The 21,707-nt window shown below is 48.7% G+C and overlaps 4 protein-coding genes across 4 annotated transcripts; 3 read left to right on the top strand and 1 right to left on the bottom strand.

The window, feature by feature from the left end:
* Positions 1-208: 208 nt before the first annotated feature.
* Positions 209-3,813, bottom strand: setdb2 (SET domain bifurcated histone lysine methyltransferase 2). The gene is made up of 11 exons (XM_047576407.1): positions 3,406-3,813; positions 3,204-3,317; positions 2,926-3,066; positions 2,691-2,857; positions 2,304-2,582; positions 1,898-2,223; positions 1,421-1,590; positions 985-1,239; positions 736-896; positions 563-651; positions 209-487 (listed from the first exon to the last, which is right to left on the bottom strand). The coding sequence occupies exons 1-11, from the start codon at positions 3,428-3,430 to the stop codon at positions 319-321; spliced, it is 1,896 nt and encodes a 631-aa protein (XP_047432363.1). The 5' UTR covers positions 3,431-3,813; the 3' UTR covers positions 209-318.
* A 525-nt stretch (positions 3,814-4,338) lies between these two features.
* LOC125000759 lies at positions 4,339-7,510 on the top strand. The gene is made up of 9 exons (XM_047576409.1): positions 4,339-4,462; positions 5,160-5,372; positions 5,486-5,608; positions 5,740-5,972; positions 6,088-6,225; positions 6,293-6,480; positions 6,771-6,850; positions 6,924-7,007; positions 7,270-7,510. Exons 2-9 carry the CDS (start codon positions 5,186-5,188, stop codon positions 7,413-7,415), a joined length of 1,179 nt encoding a protein of 392 aa, XP_047432365.1. The 5' UTR covers positions 4,339-4,462; positions 5,160-5,185; the 3' UTR covers positions 7,416-7,510.
* A 97-nt stretch (positions 7,511-7,607) lies between these two features.
* LOC125001240 lies at positions 7,608-16,934 on the top strand. Its single transcript, XM_047577163.1, has 18 exons — positions 7,608-7,748; positions 8,606-8,784; positions 8,864-8,888; positions 8,971-9,084; positions 9,186-9,326; positions 9,687-9,775; positions 9,859-9,979; positions 10,393-10,654; positions 11,363-11,636; positions 12,021-12,025; positions 12,663-12,826; positions 13,563-13,726; positions 14,059-14,083; positions 14,884-14,997; positions 15,099-15,245; positions 15,409-15,515; positions 15,614-15,734; positions 15,891-16,934. Exons 1-18 carry the CDS (start codon positions 7,661-7,663, stop codon positions 16,481-16,483), a joined length of 2,733 nt encoding a protein of 910 aa, XP_047433119.1. The 5' UTR covers positions 7,608-7,660; the 3' UTR covers positions 16,484-16,934.
* Positions 16,935-17,509: 575 nt separating this feature from the next.
* LOC125000757 (coagulation factor VII-like) lies at positions 17,510-20,838 on the top strand. Its single transcript, XM_047576406.1, has 8 exons — positions 17,510-17,664; positions 18,252-18,415; positions 18,896-18,920; positions 18,998-19,111; positions 19,538-19,675; positions 19,768-19,883; positions 19,967-20,087; positions 20,171-20,838. The coding sequence occupies exons 1-8, from the start codon at positions 17,601-17,603 to the stop codon at positions 20,797-20,799; spliced, it is 1,371 nt and encodes a 456-aa protein (XP_047432362.1). The 5' UTR covers positions 17,510-17,600; the 3' UTR covers positions 20,800-20,838.
* Positions 20,839-21,707: the final 869 nt, after the last annotated feature.

Genomic DNA, 21,707 nt, shown 5'->3' with positions numbered 1-21,707 from the left:
GGGATATCCGGTTTAGAGTTTAGAATAAAAGCTCCCAACAATAATAATAATAATTTAAAAAATAAAAGCATATATGACATGGACATACTTATATCCATAACAATTTCAAATTAAAATATGAGCACGACACGTCCAGTCAGGGGTTCCACAATAAATTCTAGATTGTACAACGGTAATTTCAAAATAAAAGCTGTGGTTTGGCTTGTGATTAGATGATTTAAAAGTTTTATTTAGAAGTTCTGACACGAAATGACACCACACAACAGTAATAACATTTATTTCAAAATAAAAGCATGAAGTTCGAAGGCTGGCGGAGGGTCACAGGTTGTGACCTTCGACCTCACACATGTCACACAGGTTCTCCTCGATGGTGAACCGCCCCCGGCAACCGTTGCTACCGCAGAGACAGGGTACTTCCTGGTGGTGCGATGAGGAGGCGGAGAAAGAGGCGTAATCCCAGGTCAACTCCGAACCGGCCTTCAGTGCCCTGACAACACAGAGAAAGATCAGAGACTGACTCCTCCCCCTCCTCCTCCTGACTCCTCCCCCTCCTCCTCCTGACCTGCTGGTGAAGAAGGCGATGACCGGGTATCCGGGGTCGTGGGAGTCTGTGTAGACGTCCTGGAGGAACAGGTTGGGTCGGCAGCTGTGCTGTAGGGCCAGAGACCACAAGCCTTCAAAATAAGAGCCTCCAGACAACAACAAGGACCTCCTTCAGAATAAAAGCAGACTCACGTTGATGAAGCGGCTCACGTTTCCCTCCTTGCTGGCGTCCACCACGCACACTTCACCCCAACTCGCTGCCCGCTTCAGGCCCCGCCCCTCCTGTGTGCCGTTCACACCACGAGGCTCCGTCGCCACGGTAACCTTCTGGTCGCCGTGCTGTGGTTGGTCACCTGGTTTCACAATAAAAGCCTCACAATAAGAGCCTGGCTTCACAATAAGAGCCTGGTTTGAGGTCACTCGTGTGAAATGGGGGTGTACCTGTAGGGGGCGCTGGCTCTGCTCCGACCGCCGCCGCCTGGTCGGACGGTCTCTGGATCACCGGGACATGCAGGGGGGGCGAGGTGGGCGGGGACAGAGTAGGGGGCGTTTCCAGCAGGTTGCTCCGCCCCTCCAGTACAGGCGGGGCCAGCCACTCGGTGACGACTTCCACCTCGTCATCCGACGGGAGGTCCACCCTCGCCAGCTTTGGGGGGGGCAGCTCTGTGGGAGTCAGGACCCTCTGGAGGACGACCCCTGAACACAGGGCGCTAGGCTAGTTAGCGTTAGCATCAGCGTAGCCCAGTGGAATCAGTGACCAACTCAACATTTAAAACAGAAACATCCAAAATCCTTTAAATATTAATCTCCCCCTCCCTTCTCCCCCTGCTCCAGTAGTTAGCATTAGCAATCAGGCTCCGCCCCCATGGGGTCTCACCTGCGTAGATGCATACGAATGTCCCACGGTCCACGTCGTCACGACAACGTACCCCCCAGCCCCGGTCCTCAGTGCGAAAAACCTGCAGCCGGATCCTGATTCCTCTCTGGACCAGACGGTTCTGACACCGCGACCGGTCACAATCACACCAGGGGCCACACTCCACCAGCCTTCACAATAAGAGCCCCACAGTAAGAACAGCATGGCTTCACAATAAGAGCCCCACAGTAAGAACAGCATGGCTTCACAATAAGAACCCCACAGTAAGAACAGCATGGCTTCACAATAAGAGCCCCACAGTAAGAACAGCATGGCTTCACAATAAGAGCCCCACAGTAAGAACAGCTTGGCTTCACAATAAGAGCCCCATGTCACAATAAAAGCCTAGTTTCTCAGTGACAGTTTAATTTCACAATAAAAGCTTCATTTCATAATGAAATCAAATAAGAGCCTTGTTTCACAATAAGAACCTCATACCCAGCTGGCCCCGCCTCCTGCAGCCTGTGGTGGCGGTAGTGCGGCCCTGTTGTCATGGCGACACAGCGGCAGCGCGCGGCGTCCGTGCAGCCGTCGGTGCAGTCACAGCAGACAGCGAAAGGCTCCGCCTCCCTTCCCAGGAAGCAGCCGTGCGGCCAGCGGTCCTTCCTGTAGCGGAAGTCTGGTGGGCGGAGCCCGTCTTCCCCAACGATCAACTCAACTGGCGTAGGCTCCGCCCCTCGACTCAGGTCCTGCTCCGGACTACGAGGACCCCCCACCTGAGGGGGGTCCAACCGGACCACGGGGTTAAAGGTGAAGAAGTCGACCTGGAGGAGGAAGATGAAGGACTGACTTGCTTTAATTGGCTGTTTTTAATTGGCTGTTTTTAATTGGCTCGTTAACTCACCTGCAGAACGTCGTAGCTCTCCGTGGCCAACAGGAACTGCATCACGTCGTCATAGTTACGGAGGCTCTGTCCACACGGTGCTTTGTAGATGACGTCCCAGTCCTCCTCCTGCTCCTCCTGCTGCTCCTCCTCCTGCTCCTCCTCCTCGGCATCCCAGGCCCCGCCCCTTGGCACAGCGCTCAGCCTCTTAAAGCCGCAGAGCAGCGGTAGCTTGAGTGGATTCTGAGCCCAGAACAAAGAGCTGCACTGAGGCATGCTGGGTAATCCAGACAGACAGGCCTGGAGGAGGGAGGAGGAGGTTATTCGAGGAGGGAGGAGGAGGTTATTCAAGGAGGAGGAGAGAGGGGAGAAGGAGCAGAGGACATGAGGAGGAGGAGGAGGTCTTACCTTGGAGCAGGAGTGGAGCTGGTACTGTAGCTGGACGGGAACCAGAGGAGGCAGCAGCTCTTCTCTGTCTGCAGGAGGTGCTGCTGAGCAGCATGGTCCATTGATGGGAGCAGCGGAGGAGGAGGAGGAGGAGGAGGAGGTGCTGTGGAGTGTGTGCAGCGGCGCATCTGGAAGAGAAACAACTCTGAGATCACAAGCCACGCCCTCAACCCCACGAAGCTCCGCCTCCATTTACCTGAACCAATCACCACCTGGACCACAGAGGAGTCCTGCTCCTGGGGGGGGGGGGAGGAGGAGGAGGAGGTGGTGGTGGTGGTGGTGGAGGTGGAGGAGGAGCAGTCCAGAGCCTCCAGCAGCTTCATGGCCTGGACGTATTCTGATGGACACAAAGACAAACATCAGGAGGAGGAGGAGGAGGAGGAGAATAGGAGGAGGAGGAGGAGGAGGATATGAGGATAGGAGGAGGAGAGGATGAGGGATGAGGGATGAGGAGCAGGTGAGGAGGAGGTGAACCTTTGTCTGAGGCCGTGCTCCTCTCCAGGACTCTCTTCAAGTGGTCCAGGTAAACCAGGACTCGACCGAACACCTGATCCACGTCCTCATCAGCCCAGAACGCTTTAGCCCGGTCTGGAAGAGACCAGGACCAGGTTAACCCCAGAGACCAGGACCAGGACCAGAACCAGAACCAGAACCAGAACCAGGCTTCTATTCTCACCGACATCTCCAGGATCCAGCTCCATCCCTTAGCTCTGTGCTAGCTCCGCGTTAGCTCCGCGCTACAAACCCGGTGTCAGCGCTAGAAACCTTGTAGCTAATAACAGTTACACGGGTTAAACGATGTGAACTAAACACGGTTAGCCGGGTTAGCTCCGTTAGCTCCTTATAAAACCGCTTTAACGTCGCCCTCATTCATTCTCCTGTGAAGCTAACGAGCTTTCCGCCTCCAACTATCTGCGGTACTTCATTCAACAAATGCATTAATAATTACTAAATTCCTTAATGGTAATAAATTAGATATTCTTGGCAAACAAAGGCGCCTGGAACACACTTTTCCCCGTAAATCTAAACTTCAGTTCGCTCCAAACTAGCAGCTACAACGCGTCCAAACAGTATGAAGGGATTTATGCTGTCGCGTTGTGTTGGTCGCTACAGGCCACCGTAGCGCCGCTCTACGCTTTTATCCCCTGACTTTGGCCTGTCAGGACTTTAAATACGTTCCATTTTAACATTTATAAGCAGCGAATTAAATTAATTACATTCATGAAAACACCAAATGGAAAAATTAATAATTATATGCAATTAGCCAGAAAAATAAACACAATTATTCGTTATTTTACATGTTTTTTGCCTGTAGCCTGTCAGCCTCAACTCGGGGCAGAGAGGCCGTTACAAAACTTTGATTCGCCTTTTGTTTTGGCCTCTTCCCGGCCGCCGTAGAGCCGCATGTCAACATAAACAAACCAACACGGCTGGATATTCTCATCTATTTTTTACAGATGTATATATTTACATATATATGACACACACACATCGGCCGTCTTGTTTCTAAGGGAGCTCCTGGTGCTAATGTTGGCTCCCGATGCTAACGTTAGCTCCCGGTGCTAACGTTAGCCGCCTCCCGTGTGTTTTGTAATGGTGTTGTAACCAGGTTGTATAAGTTGGAGGTGACAGGTGAGGACACGGACACAGAAGAGACACGTTCATTAAGGTTCATCCAGGATTATTCTCTTCGATTCAACTCCACTGATCGACGAGCGGATTAATCGACCGAGGTGGCTATGCGTTTATTATTTATTAGTTAAAATATGTTCTTATATGTTCTAGTGCTGTGTTGTATAATATGTTCTAACATGATAAAATATGTTCTATGTTAACAATGTGTTCTATAATATGTTCTAACATGTTAAAATATGTTCTATCATATGTTGTAACATTAAAATATGTTCACATATATTAATGTGTGTTCCATGTTATGTTGTGTTAAAATATGTTCTAATCCTAGATGATGCTAGGTGGCGGTGCTACGTAATGCTAGCTGATGCTAGGTAATGCTAGCTGATACTAAGTGATGCTAGGCGGCGGTGTTAGGTAATGCTAGCTGATACTAAGTGATGCTAGGCGGCGGTGCTAGGTAATGCTAGCTGACACTAGGTGATGCTAGGCGGCGGTGCTAGGTAATGCTAGCTGACACTAGGTGATGCTAGGCGGCGGTTCTAGGTAATGCTAGCTGACACTAGGTGATGCTAGGCGGCGGTTCTAGGTAATGCTAGCTGACACTAGGTGATGCTAGGCAGCGGTGTTAGGTAATGCTAGCTGACACTAGGTGATGCTAGGCAGCGGTGCTAGGTAATGCTAGCTGATGCTAGGTGATGCTAGGCGGCGGTGCTAGGTTATGCTAGCTGGCACTAGGTCATGCTAGGTCAAGTGTTAGCTAGCTGATGCTAACGCTAACGGCTTGTTGTGTCCCAGGTGTCCGGAGCGTGGTTCTGGCTAAGATGGCGGCGCTGTGGCGGGCCGTGGGCGAGGCCTTATGGGGGGCGTGTGCGGCCGACTCCATGTCCATGCCGGTCCACTGGTTCTACGACGTCCAGGACATCCGGAGACACCTGGGGGGCTGGGTCTCAAACTTCACCGACCCCCCAAAGAGACACCCGTCCAGCATCCTGAGCCTCTCCAACACCGGTAAGTCCAGGTCTGAGGGTCAGCGGGGTCCAGAGAGCTCCACCCATCAACTCTGTGGCCCCGCCCATCCACCCAAGGCTCCGCCCATTCACTCTGTACTGGTTGTGTTGCAGCTGGTAGCGGTCGGACCGGAGGGACGTCGCGCGCTAAGAGGCCTGATGTGGTCGGGAACGTGATCCTCCATGATAAGTTGGACGCCTGGACGTCCTCCAACAGATCGGTCCATTACCACCAAGGTACCAGGACGTCTCAGGCCACTGGGACTCCTGTCTCCTCCTGTCTCCTTCTGTCTCGTTCTGTCTCCTCCTGTCTCCTTCTGTCTCGTTCTCTCCCGTCCTCACTCGTCTCTCCCTCTGTCGTCCTCCAGGTCTTCAGGCCGGGGACAACACCCTGAATGTCCTCTGTTCCCTGCGGGCCGCCCAGTCTCTGGTTGCTGGAGGTTTCAGGGACGTCTCCTGCTCAGACGCCCGAGCTGCTGTCCTCTCAGACTACGTCCAGTTCCTGACGTCTCCTGGGTCTCACGGGGACACGTACGCCGAGTCCTTCCACCGCTCCTTCTTCTCAGACTGGCAGGACAGCAGGCCGTCCTCACCCCGAGAGGTAGGAGACAAGAGGAGACAAGACAGGAGAGACACAACAAGACTGTGTCCTGTCTTGTCCCGTCTGACCGGTCCCCGTTGTCCCCGTTGTCCCCGTTGTCCCCGTTGTCCTCCAGGTCTTGAGTTTTGCAGAGAAACGCTCCAGACGCCACCTGAGCTTGTCTTTCCCCGATGGCCAGCTGGACGCCATCGGCTGTCTTCCCATGATCCTCCCCTTCGTCCTGCTGTCCGCCTCAACCAATGAGGAGCAAGCTGTGAGTGCACGCCCACCGACCACGTTTCTGACTCCGCCCCTGTCCCTCTAACCCCTCCTGTCCTCAGGTCCAGGCGGCGGTGGAGTTCGTGAAGCTCACCCATCCTCACCCCAAAGTTCCTGACTACGTGTCCATCTACAGCCGGGCGCTGCACGCCGTTGTGGGCGGGGCCAGCATCCGCCAGCAGGCTGAGCACGCCCTTAGGACGTTGGACGCCTGGGACGTCTCCCGGAGCTTCAGCCTCAAGGCAGCCAGGTGGGACGTTCCCAGGACCTTCACCGCAGTTAGCTTCAGTTCTTCACTATGTTTCACAGCTAAGATGTAGCATTGTTAGCTTAGCATTAACTCCAATGCTAACACCTGTCCACAGTATGCTTAGTGTAGCATGTTAGCATTTGTGTGTTGCTATTTTTGGTAAAGATGTTAGATATGCAAGAATGCTAATACATCATAACCTTATCAGTGTTGTTAGCTTAGCATAAATACCACTGTGTTTTCAGACATTTCTGGTAGATATTTCACACTAAAGGCCCCTGTGGTTCCAGGTTCCCCAGGTCCTCCGAGGACAGGCTGAAGGTCCACCAGAGCGCCGTGTGCTCCCTGGGCATGGCATGCTACACTAAAGGTATGTTCAGGTGAACCTGAAGCCAGGTGAGGTGATGTGGGCGGGGCTCTGACCTGAGTGTGTTGACCAACAGGAGCTCTGAGCAGCATGTTCTACCTGGCGCACGAGTTCCACGACGACCTGACGGGAGGAATCCTGGCCAACACCAACTGTGGAGGTAACCCCGCTAACAACTCTGCTAACGACCCGCTAACAATCGTGTTAACGATCCAGTGAACGACCATTTTAACGATTCAGTTAACAAAGTATTTGATGACCCGTTGACGACCTCTTTAACAACCTTGATAAAAAGTCTGTTAACGACGAAGTTAACGACTAAGTTAACAAACCTGTGTCCGACCTCTTTAACGACCCCTTTAACAACCAGGTTCCTCTGAAGGTTCCTGGTTCCTGGTCTAATCTGCGTCTCCTCCCTCCAGGTGAGAACTGTAACCGTGGGGCGGCGCTGGGGGCCCTGCTGGGGGCCGCGGCGTCGCACCGAGGTGGTGGCGTCCCACAGGAGTGGAAGGACCAACTGAGAGACGCCCAGGAGCTGGTCCCTGACATCCTGAAGGAGCTGAGCTAACCGGAGCGTGGCCCCCTGGTGGAGAGGAGGCGGAACTACTCACTGTTTACATTGTTTATTATTTCTCATTAAAAAGTTTGGATTAAAATAGTAAATCTGCCTCAGAGTGTTTTATAAAAGATTAACCAATAAATGAGAGGGTTCAGGAGACTGGAGGGACTCTGATTGGATGGAGGTGGGACGGTGTGCGGGGGGTCAGTGTTTGTTTCAGAGAGTTTCTGAACTTTGATCAGATCAGAACAAACATGGCGTCCGTCAGCAGAGAAACTAAGTGGCTCTCCTTCTTAATACTCATCAGTGCTTCTTTCCCAGCATGCACCGGGTTCACTGGAGGTCAGTCTACTCTCTTCTTGTTAACGTTAATGTTAGCATGTTAGCTACTGGAAATAACGAGGCTTTTGGTCTTGTTAGGGTTAGGGTCTCTAACTGGTCTCAAGATGCCAGATACAACCACAGTCCTAATGCCTCTCAGCTGTAGCGGTAGTAAGCTTAGCATAAACGCCAAACGTAGCGTGTTTCGTTGCCGATTAGTTTTCTTTATCAAGAATCACAGCTTTTATTCTCATCTTTCTAGAGGTCTCTCGAGGTAATGCGCTAACACACACCTGACCCCTTTAACGACTCATTAATAACTTGTTACTGACCCTTTAATGAGTTCTGACTGACCCCTTAAACGACCTGTTAACAACTCACTACTGACCCGTTAACGACTCATTACTGACCCTGTTAATGACTTGTTACTGACCCGTTAATGACTCGTTACTGACCCCTTTAAGGACTCGTTACTGACCCGTTAACAACTCGTTACTGACCCCTTTAACGACTCGTTACTGACCCCTTTAACGACTCCTTAACAACTTGTTACTGACCCCTTTAACGACCCCGTTACTGACCCCTTTAACGACTCGTTACTAAACCCATTAATGACCCCTTTAACGACTCCTTAACAACTCGTTACTGACCCCTTTAACGACTCGTTACTGAACCCATTAACGACCCCTTTAATGACCCGTTAACAACTCGTTACTGACCCTTTTGATGCCTTGTTACTGACCCCTTTAACGACTCGTTACTAAACCCATTAATGACCCCTTTCACGACCCCTTTAACAACTTGTTAACAACTCGTTACTGACCCCTTTAATGAGTTGTTCCTGACCCCTTAAACGACCCCTTTAATGACCCGTACAGTGTCCCATGAAGGAAGCGTGTTCGTAGACCGTCCTGACGCCAACGTTTTCCTGCGCCGCAGTCGTCGGGCCAACTTCCTGCTGGAGGAGCTGAAACAAGGAAACCTGGAGCGAGAGTGCTACGAGGAGAAGTGTTCGTACGAGGAGGCCCGGGAGATCTTCGCTCTGCCTCAACAGCTGGTCAGACACCTCCTGAACGTCCTGCTTCCTGGTTCCTGGTCTTTACTGTGTCTCTAACTGGTGTCTTCTCTGTTCTCAGGAGAACTTCTGGAGGACCTACACAGGTAGGCCCTAGACCACCTGCCCCCCCTCCAGTGTCTCTGGATGGTGGATCGTGGTCCCTGATGGTGTCTGTTTTGTTTGCAGCTGTGGATCGCTGCCTGTCGTCTCCCTGTCAGAACGGCGCCACCTGTACTCGCCACGTCGACACCTACACATGCAAATGTCCACCAAGGTTTCATGGACTCAACTGTGACAGAGGTGAGAACCGGAACCGAACATGTCCTGGAGAGACTGTCCAACATCTCCTGTGACAGACGCTGAAGACGCCCCCGTGTCTTTGTGTCTTTGTGATGTCACAGTGCGCTCCACGTCCAACGGCTGCCGCTACAAGAACGGAGGATGTGAACACTTCTGCAGGGAGCGTCCCGATCGCTCCCACAGCTGCTTCTGTGCCCCAGGCTACGCTCTGGACGGGGACAACAGCACCTGCCTGCCCCAAGGTCCACCCCCAGCCCCCAGCAACCAGACAGCACCATGGCAACCACCCATCAGCCCCTACCAAACAGCCACCAGCTCCTAGAAACCAGCTAGCACCATAGCAACTACCCATCGGCCCCTAGCAATCAACCACTAGCAACCAGCCAGCAGCCCCTAGTAACCAGCTAATATTAGCATGAACAATGCTAGCTTAAACCAGCCTTATGTCGACTAAACTCCAACACATCTCCACTGGTTCTGGTTGCCATAGTAACCCTCATATAAAACAGATATAAACATGTCCTCTTTGTGGGCGGGGCTTTCATCTTGTTTTTCCAGTTCTACGTTCGGAGGCAGCGCGTTGATGGTTTGTGTTGTTGCAGATGGAGTCGTCTGTGGAAGACCGCTGGTCCACTTTGCCCCAAGGGTTGTTAACGGGCAGATCTGCCCCAAAGGCCACTGTCCGTGGCAGGTGAGAGTCCCAGAGTGGCCTGTTAGCGCCACTACACCGCCACCCGTGATTTTCTACTGTTCTAACGTTGATTGTGTTTGAAGGCGCTGCTGACTGAACACAACACCTTCACCTGTGGTGCCATCGTCCTGACGGATCAGTGGGTGCTAACAGCGGCTCACTGCGTTTGGCTCAAACCTATCGCCATCTTCCACATCACCGTGGGTCAGTCCCGACTACAACTTTAACGTTGCTCTTTTATTTCTACAGTCAGACGTTAACTTTAGGTTTGATGACACGACCCCAGAACCTGAACAGGAAGTCATAGAAACGTGTCCAAGTTAGCTGGTTAAAGGCTAATGTTGTTCGGCTAATGTTAGTGGGTTTGTGCTCAAGTTAGCTGTTCTAAGCTAATGTTGTTTAATCTAATATTAGGTGTTTAACATGTAAGTTAGCTGGTCGAGGCTAATGTTCATGGTTTATGTTAAAGTTAGCTAGTTTATTCTAACATTGTTTTGGCTAATATCAGCTTGATTGTGATAATGATGGCTGTTTAAGATTACGTTACCCTAGCTGACTTATGCCTTTATGCAACCCTTCAAAATAAATCGTTGTTTCCCTTTGGTTTTGATTTGAAGGAGAACACGACCTGAAGGAGGACGAGAAGACGGAGCAGAAGCGACGGGTCCTGAAGGTCGTGATCCACCCCGGCTACAACCAGTCCACGTCCGACAGCGACCTAGCGCTGCTGAAGATCCACCGCCCCGTCAAACTGGGGCGCCACGTGGTCCCCATCTGCCTCCCGGCCCGGAACAGCACCTTCATCCGGACGCTCGCCACCGTCCGCCACTCCACCGTGTCCGGCTGGGGCCGCCTGGCCCAGTCCGGCCCCCCCGCCAGGTAGGAACGGGCGGGAACTTATCGGACACGACTCACCGCAAACAACATGATGGGAAGTTAGCATAGCGCGATAAATGTGGATAAATGCAAATTGATGTTGTCAGTGACGTTCTAGACGTTCTCTACTCGATGTTCTCCAAGTTCTCCAAGTACTCGACATTCTAAACGTACACGACAGTCTAGACGTTCCCCACGATCTAGACCTACTCAACGTTTTCCACTCAACGTTCTCAGCATTCTCGACATTCTGACCATTCTCTACTAGACGTACAAGATGTTCTCCCCGTATGTTCTCTACTTGACATTCTAGGTGTAAGCAACATACTCGACACGATGATCTAGACATTTTTTACTTGACGTCCTCCACGTTCTCAGTGTTCTCGACATTCTGGCCGTTTGCTACTTGACGTACTCCACATTCTGAACATTCTCTACTCTGCGTTCTCGACACACTCTACTCGACATACTCGACGACGTTCTTGTTGCTGAACCAGGCTCCTCATCATTAACGTGGAACTGGTTCATATATCAGAATAAAATAAAAGCAATGATGAATTCATGAGTGAGGCCAGAAATGGAACGATAGAACCGAAGGGACTGTGGAGATCTGAAGACAGAACGTAGAGGCAGACTGAGTCAGGAACATGGACTGGAGTTATGTTTTTAACATGAGTGGGATTAATAATGTTTGGTCCATCCGTTCTCCAGGTTCCTGCAGCGCCTGGAGCTACCGAGGGTTCCGCTGCAGGAGTGCCGCCTCCACACGCAGCTCAACATCACCAGGAACATGGTCTGCGCCGGGTACAGGACTGGAGGCCGGGACGCCTGCGAGGGCGACAGCGGCGGTCCTCTGGTCACCCGCTACAAGAAAACCTGGTTCCTGACGGGCGTGGTGAGCTGGGGCAAGGGCTGCGCCAAAGAAAACATGTATGGCATCTACACCAAGGTCAGCAACTTCCTGGGCTGGATGGAGGTCGTCATGGCAACCGGATGAAGGCGGCAACCTCGACCTCATTCTCGCTTCTGTTCTTTAGCTTAAGCTACCAAATATTAGCCCACACGTCTAGCTACCACTGTCCCAAACAACATTAGTCTGAACCCAATTAGCCGACCTTGAGCTAAACTAGCAGCTTATATTAGCCTAAACCAGCTAACATTAGCTTAGACTAGCAAACTGTACCCTGAACCAGCTAATATTAGCATAATCTGGCTAATATTAGCATACACTAGCAGTTAACATTGTCTTAGACTAAAGAACGTTACCGTAAACCTTCTAATATTAACCTAAACCAGCTTTTATAATAACAGTAACTCTGTAAAATGTTTTGCTTATGCTGTATCTGCACTTAACGTGTTTATTAAACAGTTTCAGCAAAACAATTTGAAACTACTCAACTGCTTTTTGTCTTTTTTTGTCCACCACGTGTCCACATGAATGTGTCCCTGTTGCTACGGAGACAGACTAACTTGTGGACATTGTCCAACCAGAGGAGAGCTGACGCTTCTTATTGAGAACAGTGTCTCCCAGTGAACAGTGGCTGCAGGAGTGGACACATATTAGCAGCAGCATTGGCAGCTTGTCTTTGTCTTGGTTTGTCTTGGTTTGTCTCCAGCTGTTAGCCGCGTTAGCCCAAGTGTTAGCAGAATCCCCGGCTAACGTATGGTCACCTTGGTTAATATGCTAACAACTAATGTTAGTTGAGTTTTAATGGGAGTTAAACAGAAAGACTAAAAATCCATCAAATTAAATGTTGCTACTAATCATTGACACGTTGAGAAATGATTAATGAAAATGTTTCAGTGTATGGGGTTAATGTTTTTATTTAGGAAGAGGACACTTTTGTCCCTTAATGGTAAGAACGTAATGTTAAAATCAGATATGAGGGTTTTCTCACTTTTCTGTTTCTTTGATCTTTAAACTACTTGATGAGAGTTGAACCCGACTGAATGTTTATAGAGCAGCAGGAGGGTTTTCCCAAAACGAACAATGACGTTGATCAATGAGCAGTTTGTTTGGATTCTCTAACGGTGGTGGGGGACAGGACGCTGGGGGACGGACTTTGAAACCTTCATGTCCTCAAACAAGCAGCAGATCCTCTGATGAAGCAACAATGTGGCTGAGAGTCTTCGTCACCTTCGTCTTCGGCCTCAGCGGCTGCCACTCGGCTTCAGGTGGGGAAACGTTCTTCTTCTACATTAGAGAAGGACGAATGTCAGCAAGCTATAGCTGTGTTGGCTAATTTAGGTTTAGGTTAGCTAGTTTAGGCTAGTATTGTCTGGTTTATGCTAACATTTGCTAGTCTAAGTTAATGCTGTCTAATTGAGATTAAGTTGCTAGTGTAGGCCAAAGTTGGCAAATTTAGGCTAATATAGTTGATTTAGGCTAACATTTGGTTGTGCAAGCTAATGTTTGCCTGTTTAGAATAATGTTAGCTGCTAATTTAGGTTGATAATAGCTGGTTTATGCTAACGATGGCTAGTCTAAGCTAATGTTAGTTAGTTTAGAATAATATTAGCTGCTAATTTAGGCTAATATTACCTGGTTTATGCTCAAATTTGCTCCTTCAAGCTAATGTTTACAGTGGCCGGTTTATTTTTCAGTTTTATTTTTCAATGAATTGAATTGAATAGTTTAGGCTAATATTAGCTGCTTTGGACTAATATTAGATAGTTCAGAGTAATATTAGCTGCTAATTTAGGTTCATTTTTGTTGGTTTAGACTAATATTAACTGGCTAATAGCTAACTAAACTAAACCAGCTAAATTAGCCTGAATAACGTTAGCATAGACCAATCCAATATTAGCCTCTGCGAGTTAATATCTAATATGCTAATAGCTAATATGACTGTGATCAGTAGTGGCTAGCTGCAGGACCACGCTGGCCTCACGAGTCTTCCTCTTCCCCCAGTCTTCCTGGATCCGGAGCGAGCTCATGGGGTCCTGGTCCGGACTCGGCGCTTTAACTCGGGCTGGTTCGAGGAGCTGCAGGCGGGCGACCTGAAGAGGGAGTGTCTGGAGGAGAAGTGCTCGTACGAGGAGGCCAGGGAGGTTTTCGAGCACACGGAGCTCACGGTCCGACTCAGAAAAGATTTTAAAACACATTTTAACTGGAGATAAACGTGGACGACGAGACACAGAGCAAGTAGAGCTCCCCCTGGGGGCTGAATGCAGTACAGGCCTTAACATAAGCCCCGCCCCCCTCCCCAAGCCAAACGTTAGTTTGATGCTGAAAAACTGATTGACAGCTCAGCTACTGGAAGACTGCATTGGCATGACTGCATTAGCATCCAAGCAGCTAATGTTCAATGTCGTCCATCTTTATATCCGGTCATGAATCTCCTCAACGACTTTTTCTATTTTTTTTATTGACGCCAACAACTGTTTCCATCTTTCTGTTTCCTCAGGACGAATTCTGGAATATGTACAACAGTAAGTAAACTCCCAGCCTTCTTTACAATAGTAAACATTAGCATAAACCAGCTAATATTAGCCTAAATCTAAGACTGCAAATGTTCAACCAGCAAACAGCCTAGACAATGCTAGCCTAAATCTGTTAACTTAATAAACAAGCTAATGCTAATGGTGAGCTAAGTGAGCAGACCTTAGTGTAAACCAGCTAATATTAGCCTAGACCAATCTAAACTAGCAAATTGTAAAATAAACGTGAAAAACCTAAAGTTGAAAATCGTATCTTAAATGAGTGAATAGTAGCCTAAACCAGTTCACTTGGTAAACAAGCTAATGTTGAGCCAAACTATCAAACTTTAGCTTATCCCAAAAACAGATTAGCCGAGACAATGCTAGTTTAAATCGCTAACTTAAACATTAACAAGCTAATGATCAGATATACTAGCAAAGATTAACCAAAACAACATTAGGATAAACCAGCTAACATAAATCTAAACCAGCTAATGTTAACCTAAACTTGACAACCTTAGCTTAAATGAATGGACATTAGCCTAAACCAGTTAACTTAACAAACAAATAAAGTTAACCTAACAAAGATTAGCCAAAACAACATTAGGATAAACCAGCTAACTTAAATGTACACAAGCTAATGTTAACCTAAACTAGCCACACTAAGCTTAAATCATTAACAATCTTAAGCTAATGGTATGGTAAACTACATAATGTTAACCTTAACCAACAATTAGCGGAGTCAATGCTAGCCTAAAGCAGCTAACCTAAATTAGCCATCATTAGCTTAAGGTGTGTACTGTCCCTTCCAGTCCCAGAGACCTGTAAGTCCAACCCCTGTCAGAACGGAGGCAGCTGCTCGGCTCAGGCGTCGTCCTACACCTGCCTCTGTCCGCCGCAGTTCATCGGACTCAACTGTGAACTCGGTGAGAACCAAACACCACATTTAGAGTTTGGAGTCCGGAGTCCCACAAGGCTCCGCTCTGGGTCCCGCTTCAGTAAGACCAGAGACGTCCCGTCCTTCTAGAGACGCTGGCCGAACCCAAGACGTGTCTGCTGGAGAACGGAGGCTGTCAACATTTCTGTGAAGAAGACGAGGAAGGACAAAGACTCAACTGCTCGTGTGCAGACGGCTACTTCCTGGACGGCAACGGACGCAACTGCACCGCACAAGGTGGACGACGGTTTGACGTTAGCATGTTTCTTGTGGTACGCCACAAACATAAACCTAATGCTAAGCTAAACTAGCAAACCTTAGCCTAAACCAGCTAACTTAACCTTCTGGAGTGAGGGTCAATCTAACTTAAGCTAATGCTAACTGTCACTGATGTTTCCAGAGGAGCTAGCGTGCGGCATGGTGCCCGTCCTGAAGGGTGTAAAGAAAGACGAGCACCTCCGGATCGTGGGAGGAACCGTGTGTCCGAAAGGAGAATGCCCCTGGCAGGTAGCTTAACGTAGCCTAGCCTATTAGCTTAACCTAGCTGAGTTTTTACAGGATGTCTGCGTGGTTGGATGTGAAGTGACGCCCTGACGTCTGTGAAGGTTCTGCTGGTGTACAAAGGAAAGGGGTTCTGTGGGGGAGTGATTTATAAACCCACCTGGATCATCACGGCCTCACACTGCCTGGAAAACACAGACGTAAACTTCCTGAAAGTGGTCGCAGGTACGAACGGATCCATCCATTTGCCTATCTATCTATCTATCTATCTATCTATCTATCTATCTATCTATCTATCTATCTATCTATCTATCTATCTATCTATCTATCTATCTATCTATCTATCTATCTATCTATCCGGTATGTGATGTGTCTGTCCAGGTGAACACAACACTGAGGTGTCTGAGGGGACGGAGCAGGAGATCCAGGTCGTCCAGATCCTGATGCACCAGGACTACGTGCCGACCACGGCCGACAACGACATCGCCCTCCTCCGCCTGGCGTCGCCCATTGCCTACACGCCTTACGCCCTCCCCGCCTGCCTACCCACGAGGCCTCTGGCCAACCGCGAGCTGTGGGCGGTGCGCTTTCACACCGTTAGCGGCTGGGGTAGGCGCAGCGAGAACGGGCCGACCTCGCACCTCCTCCGCCGCCTCAAGGTGCCCCGGATCCGGACCCAGGACTGTGTGGAGCAGAGTCAGGTGACGCTCACCCACAACATGTTCTGCGCCGGGTACATTGAAGGCCGGGAGGACTCGTGTAAGGGGGACAGCGGTGGGCCCCTGGTGACGGACTACAAGGGGACGGTGTTCCTGCTGGGCATCGTGAGCTGGGGCAAAGGCTGCGCCCGGCCGGGTAACTACGGCATCTACACCCGAGTGTCCAACTACCTGGAGTGGATCCACAACAGGACGGCAACACCGGCACACCTGCAGAACACAACCCAGGGCTCAGAGCACAACCTGACCACCTGAGTCTAACCTAGCCTAGCTTAGCCTAATTTAGCATGAAAGATTCACTGTCTGGTTTCATTTAAACAGACAGGATCGGGTTCTGTTTCTCTCTGTGTAACTGGATAAAAAAACCTTAAAGTGTGGCTTAGCCTAGCCTAGCCTAGCCTAGCCTAGATTAGACTAGCTTTGTATACCAGATAACCGTTCACTGTTTGGTTTGATTTAAACTGTAATTTAAACTGAAAAATATTTCGAAATACTTTGAGTAGTTTTAATGTGTAGCTTAGCTTAGCTTAGCATGTAAAATAATGTATTATTTGGTTTGATTAAAACTGATGTAACTGAATAAAAACACGTGGAAACATTTTGAGTAGGAGTATTTACACTTAATGTAACTTTATGTGTAGCTTAGTTTAACTTAGCATAATCTATTGTAGCTTACTACAGTATAGAATAAAAACACATGAAACACTTTGACTTGCTTTAATGTGTAGCCTAGCATGGCCTAGTTTAACTTAGCATAGTCTATCCTAGCTTAGTATTCCAGATAACTGTTTGTTTGGTCACTACTGTAACTGAATAAAATTGCTTTAATGTGCAGCTTAGCATCAAAAATAATTTATGGGTTGATATGGTTTGATAGCCGAGCTTAGCTTAGCATATGGAATTACTTATTGTTTGTTAGATAGCAGAGTTTAGCTTAGCATATAAAATAGTTTGTTGTTCGGTTTGATAGCCTAGCTTAGCTTAGTATTTAAAGTCATTTGTTGTTTGTTAGATAGCTGAGCTTAGCTTAGCATATAGAATATAGTTTGGTTTGATTTAAACTGATGTAAGTGAATAAAAACACGTGGAGTAGCTTTACAGTGTATCGTAACTTAGCCTTGCCTAGCTTAGCATGTAACTTTTTGTTTTCTGTTTGATTTAGACTAGATGGATGAAAACATGTTGTTGGTCTCTGAACTATTGATGTGAGCTGTGATTGAACGACAGAGCGTCGTCCTCCTCTGTTTACTGATTACAAATGTGTAATGACTCTCAGGGTCAGAGGTCACAGGTAAGCCCCGCCCCTCATCGATAAGCCCCGCCCCTCCTGAAGCCATCCTGTTGCCCAGGGTCTGGTTGGAGCAGTGAGAAGATGAAGATGTTTGTGAGGAGCTGCCTCATCGTGTGGAGCGTCGTCGTCGTCGCTGCTGCTACCGGTCGGTTTCAAATTCAGAGTAAACTTTAAAAACTTTAGTGAAAACTAAACGTGGAGAAGCAGCTTTTAGTTTTTATGCATGTCCACAAACCTGGAACAAACTCCCGGGAAGAAAATGTTTAAATCAATGTCTCCCTTTTTGCTGCAGCTTTATTTAATTTAAAATAATTTTATTTACCTGTTATTCTCCTTTAAGTTTTATCTTTTCTGTTTGTGCTGCTTCTACATGTCGTCTTATGATCTTTTTTAATTTGATCTCTAATATTTGTGTTGCTCTCTATGAAGTATAATAATAATATAATCTACATTTCAACCCTCATAATGTGACGGTGTTGCCTTTTATCCAGACCAGAAACAATGCTTATCATTTGGTACTGGTTCCATATGTAAACTCAGTCTGCGTTCATCTGCATGGGAGCGCTGGATTAAATAAACATGGCTTCGTCACGTCTCTTTGTATTTTAAAGACATTCTAAACTGACTAAAATGGTTAAATTGTGTCTGGAATGTGCTGTACAAACAAACTTACTCGGCTTTTAAACCTCCTCCTCCTCCTCCTCCTCCTCCTCCTCCTCCTCCTCCTCCCAGTGTTCGTCCAGAAGCAGGACGCCAACTTGTTGCTGCGACGATGGAAACGAGCTAACAACGGGTTCCTGGAGGAGCTGAAGCAAGGAAACCTGGAGCGGGAATGTATCGAGGAGATCTGTGACTACGAGGAGGCCAGGGAGGTGTTCGAGGACGACGCCAAGACGGTGACATCCACAATTAACCATTCATAGCGAATCACTTATAATCCATAATTAATAATTCATAGTTATTCACTACTAATTAATTAGTAATTAATTATTAATAATTTGTAACAAATCACTTATAATCCATAATAATCATTTATTATTGTCACTTCACGTCATGTTTGTCAAAGTTTCTACATCACCATGATTAAATGCTAATGCTAACAAACCTTAGCCTAAACCAGCAAAGATTAGTCTGGAAAATGCTAGCCAGCTAAGTTAGCTAACATAAACATAGACAAGCTAATACTAAGCTAAGGTATCTTATCCAGGTATCTTAAACCAGCAACGATTAGCATTATCAATACTAGCTATACCTAACTGCCTAGCAAGCTAGCTAACTTAAAACCTAAAACCTAAATCGGGTTTCCTGGCCATATCTTCAGCTTGTTAGCTTGTTAGCATGAGAGGTGAACTAACATGTTGTTGTTGTGTCTTCAGAGGCAGTTCTGGCAGACATATGACCGTAAGTAACAGCTGATTGGTCCATTGATCCTTTTGTTGTCGTCTCGTGACGTTTCACCCGTGACCTCTGACCCTAAGGCCGTGACCCCTGCCTCGTGAACCCATGTCGTAACAACGGTCAGTGTCTGTACGTCGGCTCCAACTACGAGTGTCAGTGTCCCGAAGGCTTTGAGGGTCGCTACTGTCAGACAGGTGAGCACTTCCTGAAAGGAGGGGGTGGGCTAAGCTAAGCTAGGTTAGGCTATGTTATGCTAAGCTAAGTCACACTTTAAAGCCACTCAAAGAGTTTCTACATGTTTTCATTCAGTTACATCAGTTTAAATCAAACGAAACAGTGAATTCTCTTGTATGCTTAACTACGCTAAGCTAGGCTAAGCTAGGCTACACTTTCAAGATTGTCAAATACTTTCCACGTTTTTTATTCAGTAAAAAATAAAGCCAAAAAAATCAAGGAGGAGCTAACTATTTCCTGATAGGTGGAGGAGCTACTTCCTGATATATCCTGAGAGGAGGAGGAGTCAGGAGGAGTAGTTGCTTCCTGATAGGAGGAGGAGTTAGTTCCTTGTAGAAGGAGTTACTTCCTGGTAGGAGGAGTTACTTCCTGGTTATCCCCCCCAGTGTTTGAGGACTCCCTGAAGTGTCTCTACCAGAACGGACATTGTCAACATTTCTGTGACGGTTCTGGGGAGAAGAGACGATGTTCCTGCGCTGAAGGATACCAACTAGGAGACGACGGACGGGAGTGTGTCGCTCAAGGTACGAACTCACCGCACCCCCCTTCCGAACCCTCCTTTAACTCCGCCCCCCGTGCCCCATCAACCAATCGGCTGCTTGTGGATGTGTTGCAGTGCAGTACCCGTGTGGACAGGTAGCGCCAGAGGAAAGTGAACAGAACCCGACTGAGGTGGCTCAGACCAGAGCGGTGGGAGGGAACCACTGCCCCAGAGGACAGTGCCCCTGGCAGGTAGAGCCCCCGCGACCTTTGTCCTCCTCAGGCAACATCAGGAGGGTCCTCCATCTTCTTTGATTCGTTCCTGTCCTCTCCAGGTCCTGGTCCAGTTAAATGGGCGGAGTCACTGCGGGGGCATCCTGGTTCGTCCTGACTGGGTCGTCACAGCCGCCCACTGTATCCATGGCAACAGCCCCCAGAACCTGACCGTGGTGGCAGGTGAGTGGTTTCACTTCATATCAGGTGTCTGTCCCTAACCCTGACCCGGGTCTTTTGTGAACTGGTTTTGTCTCTGTTGCCAGGGGAACACAACCTGGAGGAGGAGGAGGGCACGGAGCAGAGGATACCGGTTTCCATGGCGACGGCCCACCATAGCTACGACCCGGCGAGTGGCGACGGCGACCTGGCTCTGCTGAGGCTGAGCCGGGCCGTGGTCCTGGGCCGCCACGCCGTCCCGGTCTGCCTGCCCACCAGAGACTTCGCCCAGAGGGAGCTCCTCCCACTGCGCTACCACACCGTGTCCGGCTGGGGCAAGAGGACCACCGGGGGCAACGGCGAGCCCGCCCTGCTGTCCTCCCCCTTCCTCCGTAAGTTGTCCGTCCCGATCGTCCCGACGTCCCAGTGCTCTCAGAAGTCCGGCTTCAACTTCACCGCCAACATGCTGTGCGCCGGGTACCTGGAGGGGAGCCAGGACAGTTGCCGTGGAGACGACGGCAGCCCCCTGGTCACGCTGTATGGCTCCACCCACTTCCTGATCGGTGTGGTGGGCTGGGGGCGGGGCTGCTCCCACCCGGGCTATTACAGCGTGTACACCAACACGGCCCACTACGTGGACTGGCTGGAGGACACCATGAAAAACACCACGGCCATGGCCACGCCCACAGCCACGCTCACCATGGCATCCGATCCGTTAGAACAAAAACTGGTTTAGAAAAGAATCAAGACAGGAAATAAAAGTCTGTGAATCTGAGGCTCGTTTGTCATCAATAAAAAATAAAGCTTTAATTCCACCAGCGCCCCCTGCTGGTTCCACACATAACGACTATAACACAGAGTAAAGTGACCACTAACACTAAAACTACTAATACTAATAGTACTACTACACCATCGCCAACAGAGCAGCAGCTGGTTATATACACAGACTACAGGGGGAGTAAAGTAGTAATAGAGTACTGCAGTTACCCGTAACCCTGAGGTATGAAGGTTGTAATTCCACCAGCGCCCCCTGCTGGTTCCAGACATAACGGCTGTAACACAGTAAAACAACTACTATTAATAGTACTACTACTACAGTCTAACATCACCAACACAGTGGAACTCAGTTCTGACTTTAAGTGAAGACAAAAAAACAAAATGGCGTCCTTTCAGGGTCGTCTCTGTGGAGGACGAAGAGGCTTGTCCAGGTCTTTAGGGACGTCCTCCTGGGACGGGATGAACTCATACTGAAACACATCATGAGTTAGCTGTTAGCATCATTAGCCTTGGTAGCATTAGCAGTAGATAATAACTAGCATTAGCATTAGCAGTGTTATTAGTCACAGCATTAGCATTTTAGGTTATGCTATTACTAGCAGTAATACCATCAACTATGTCTTTTGTTACAGTGGATGTCAGGTGCTACTGCTAACACGACGTCATCCATCAACAAGTCGATGCGAGCAGTGATTGCAATGATAGTATTAGCAGCAGAAAGTAGCAGTAAATCATGGTAGCATTAGCAGTGTTAGCATTAGCAATGCTATTGGTGACAGCATTAGCAGGGTTTCCAGTAATTGCTTAAACTATTATTAGCATTAGCACCATTAACTACGTCCTTTATTCCAGTGGCTGTCGATTTAT

The sequence above is a fragment of the Mugil cephalus genome, chromosome 23 (assembly GCF_022458985.1).
Source record: "Mugil cephalus isolate CIBA_MC_2020 chromosome 23, CIBA_Mcephalus_1.1, whole genome shotgun sequence".
Taxonomy (NCBI): domain Eukaryota; kingdom Metazoa; phylum Chordata; class Actinopteri; order Mugiliformes; family Mugilidae; genus Mugil; species Mugil cephalus.
This window is presented reverse-complemented; position numbering and strand designations above follow the sequence as displayed.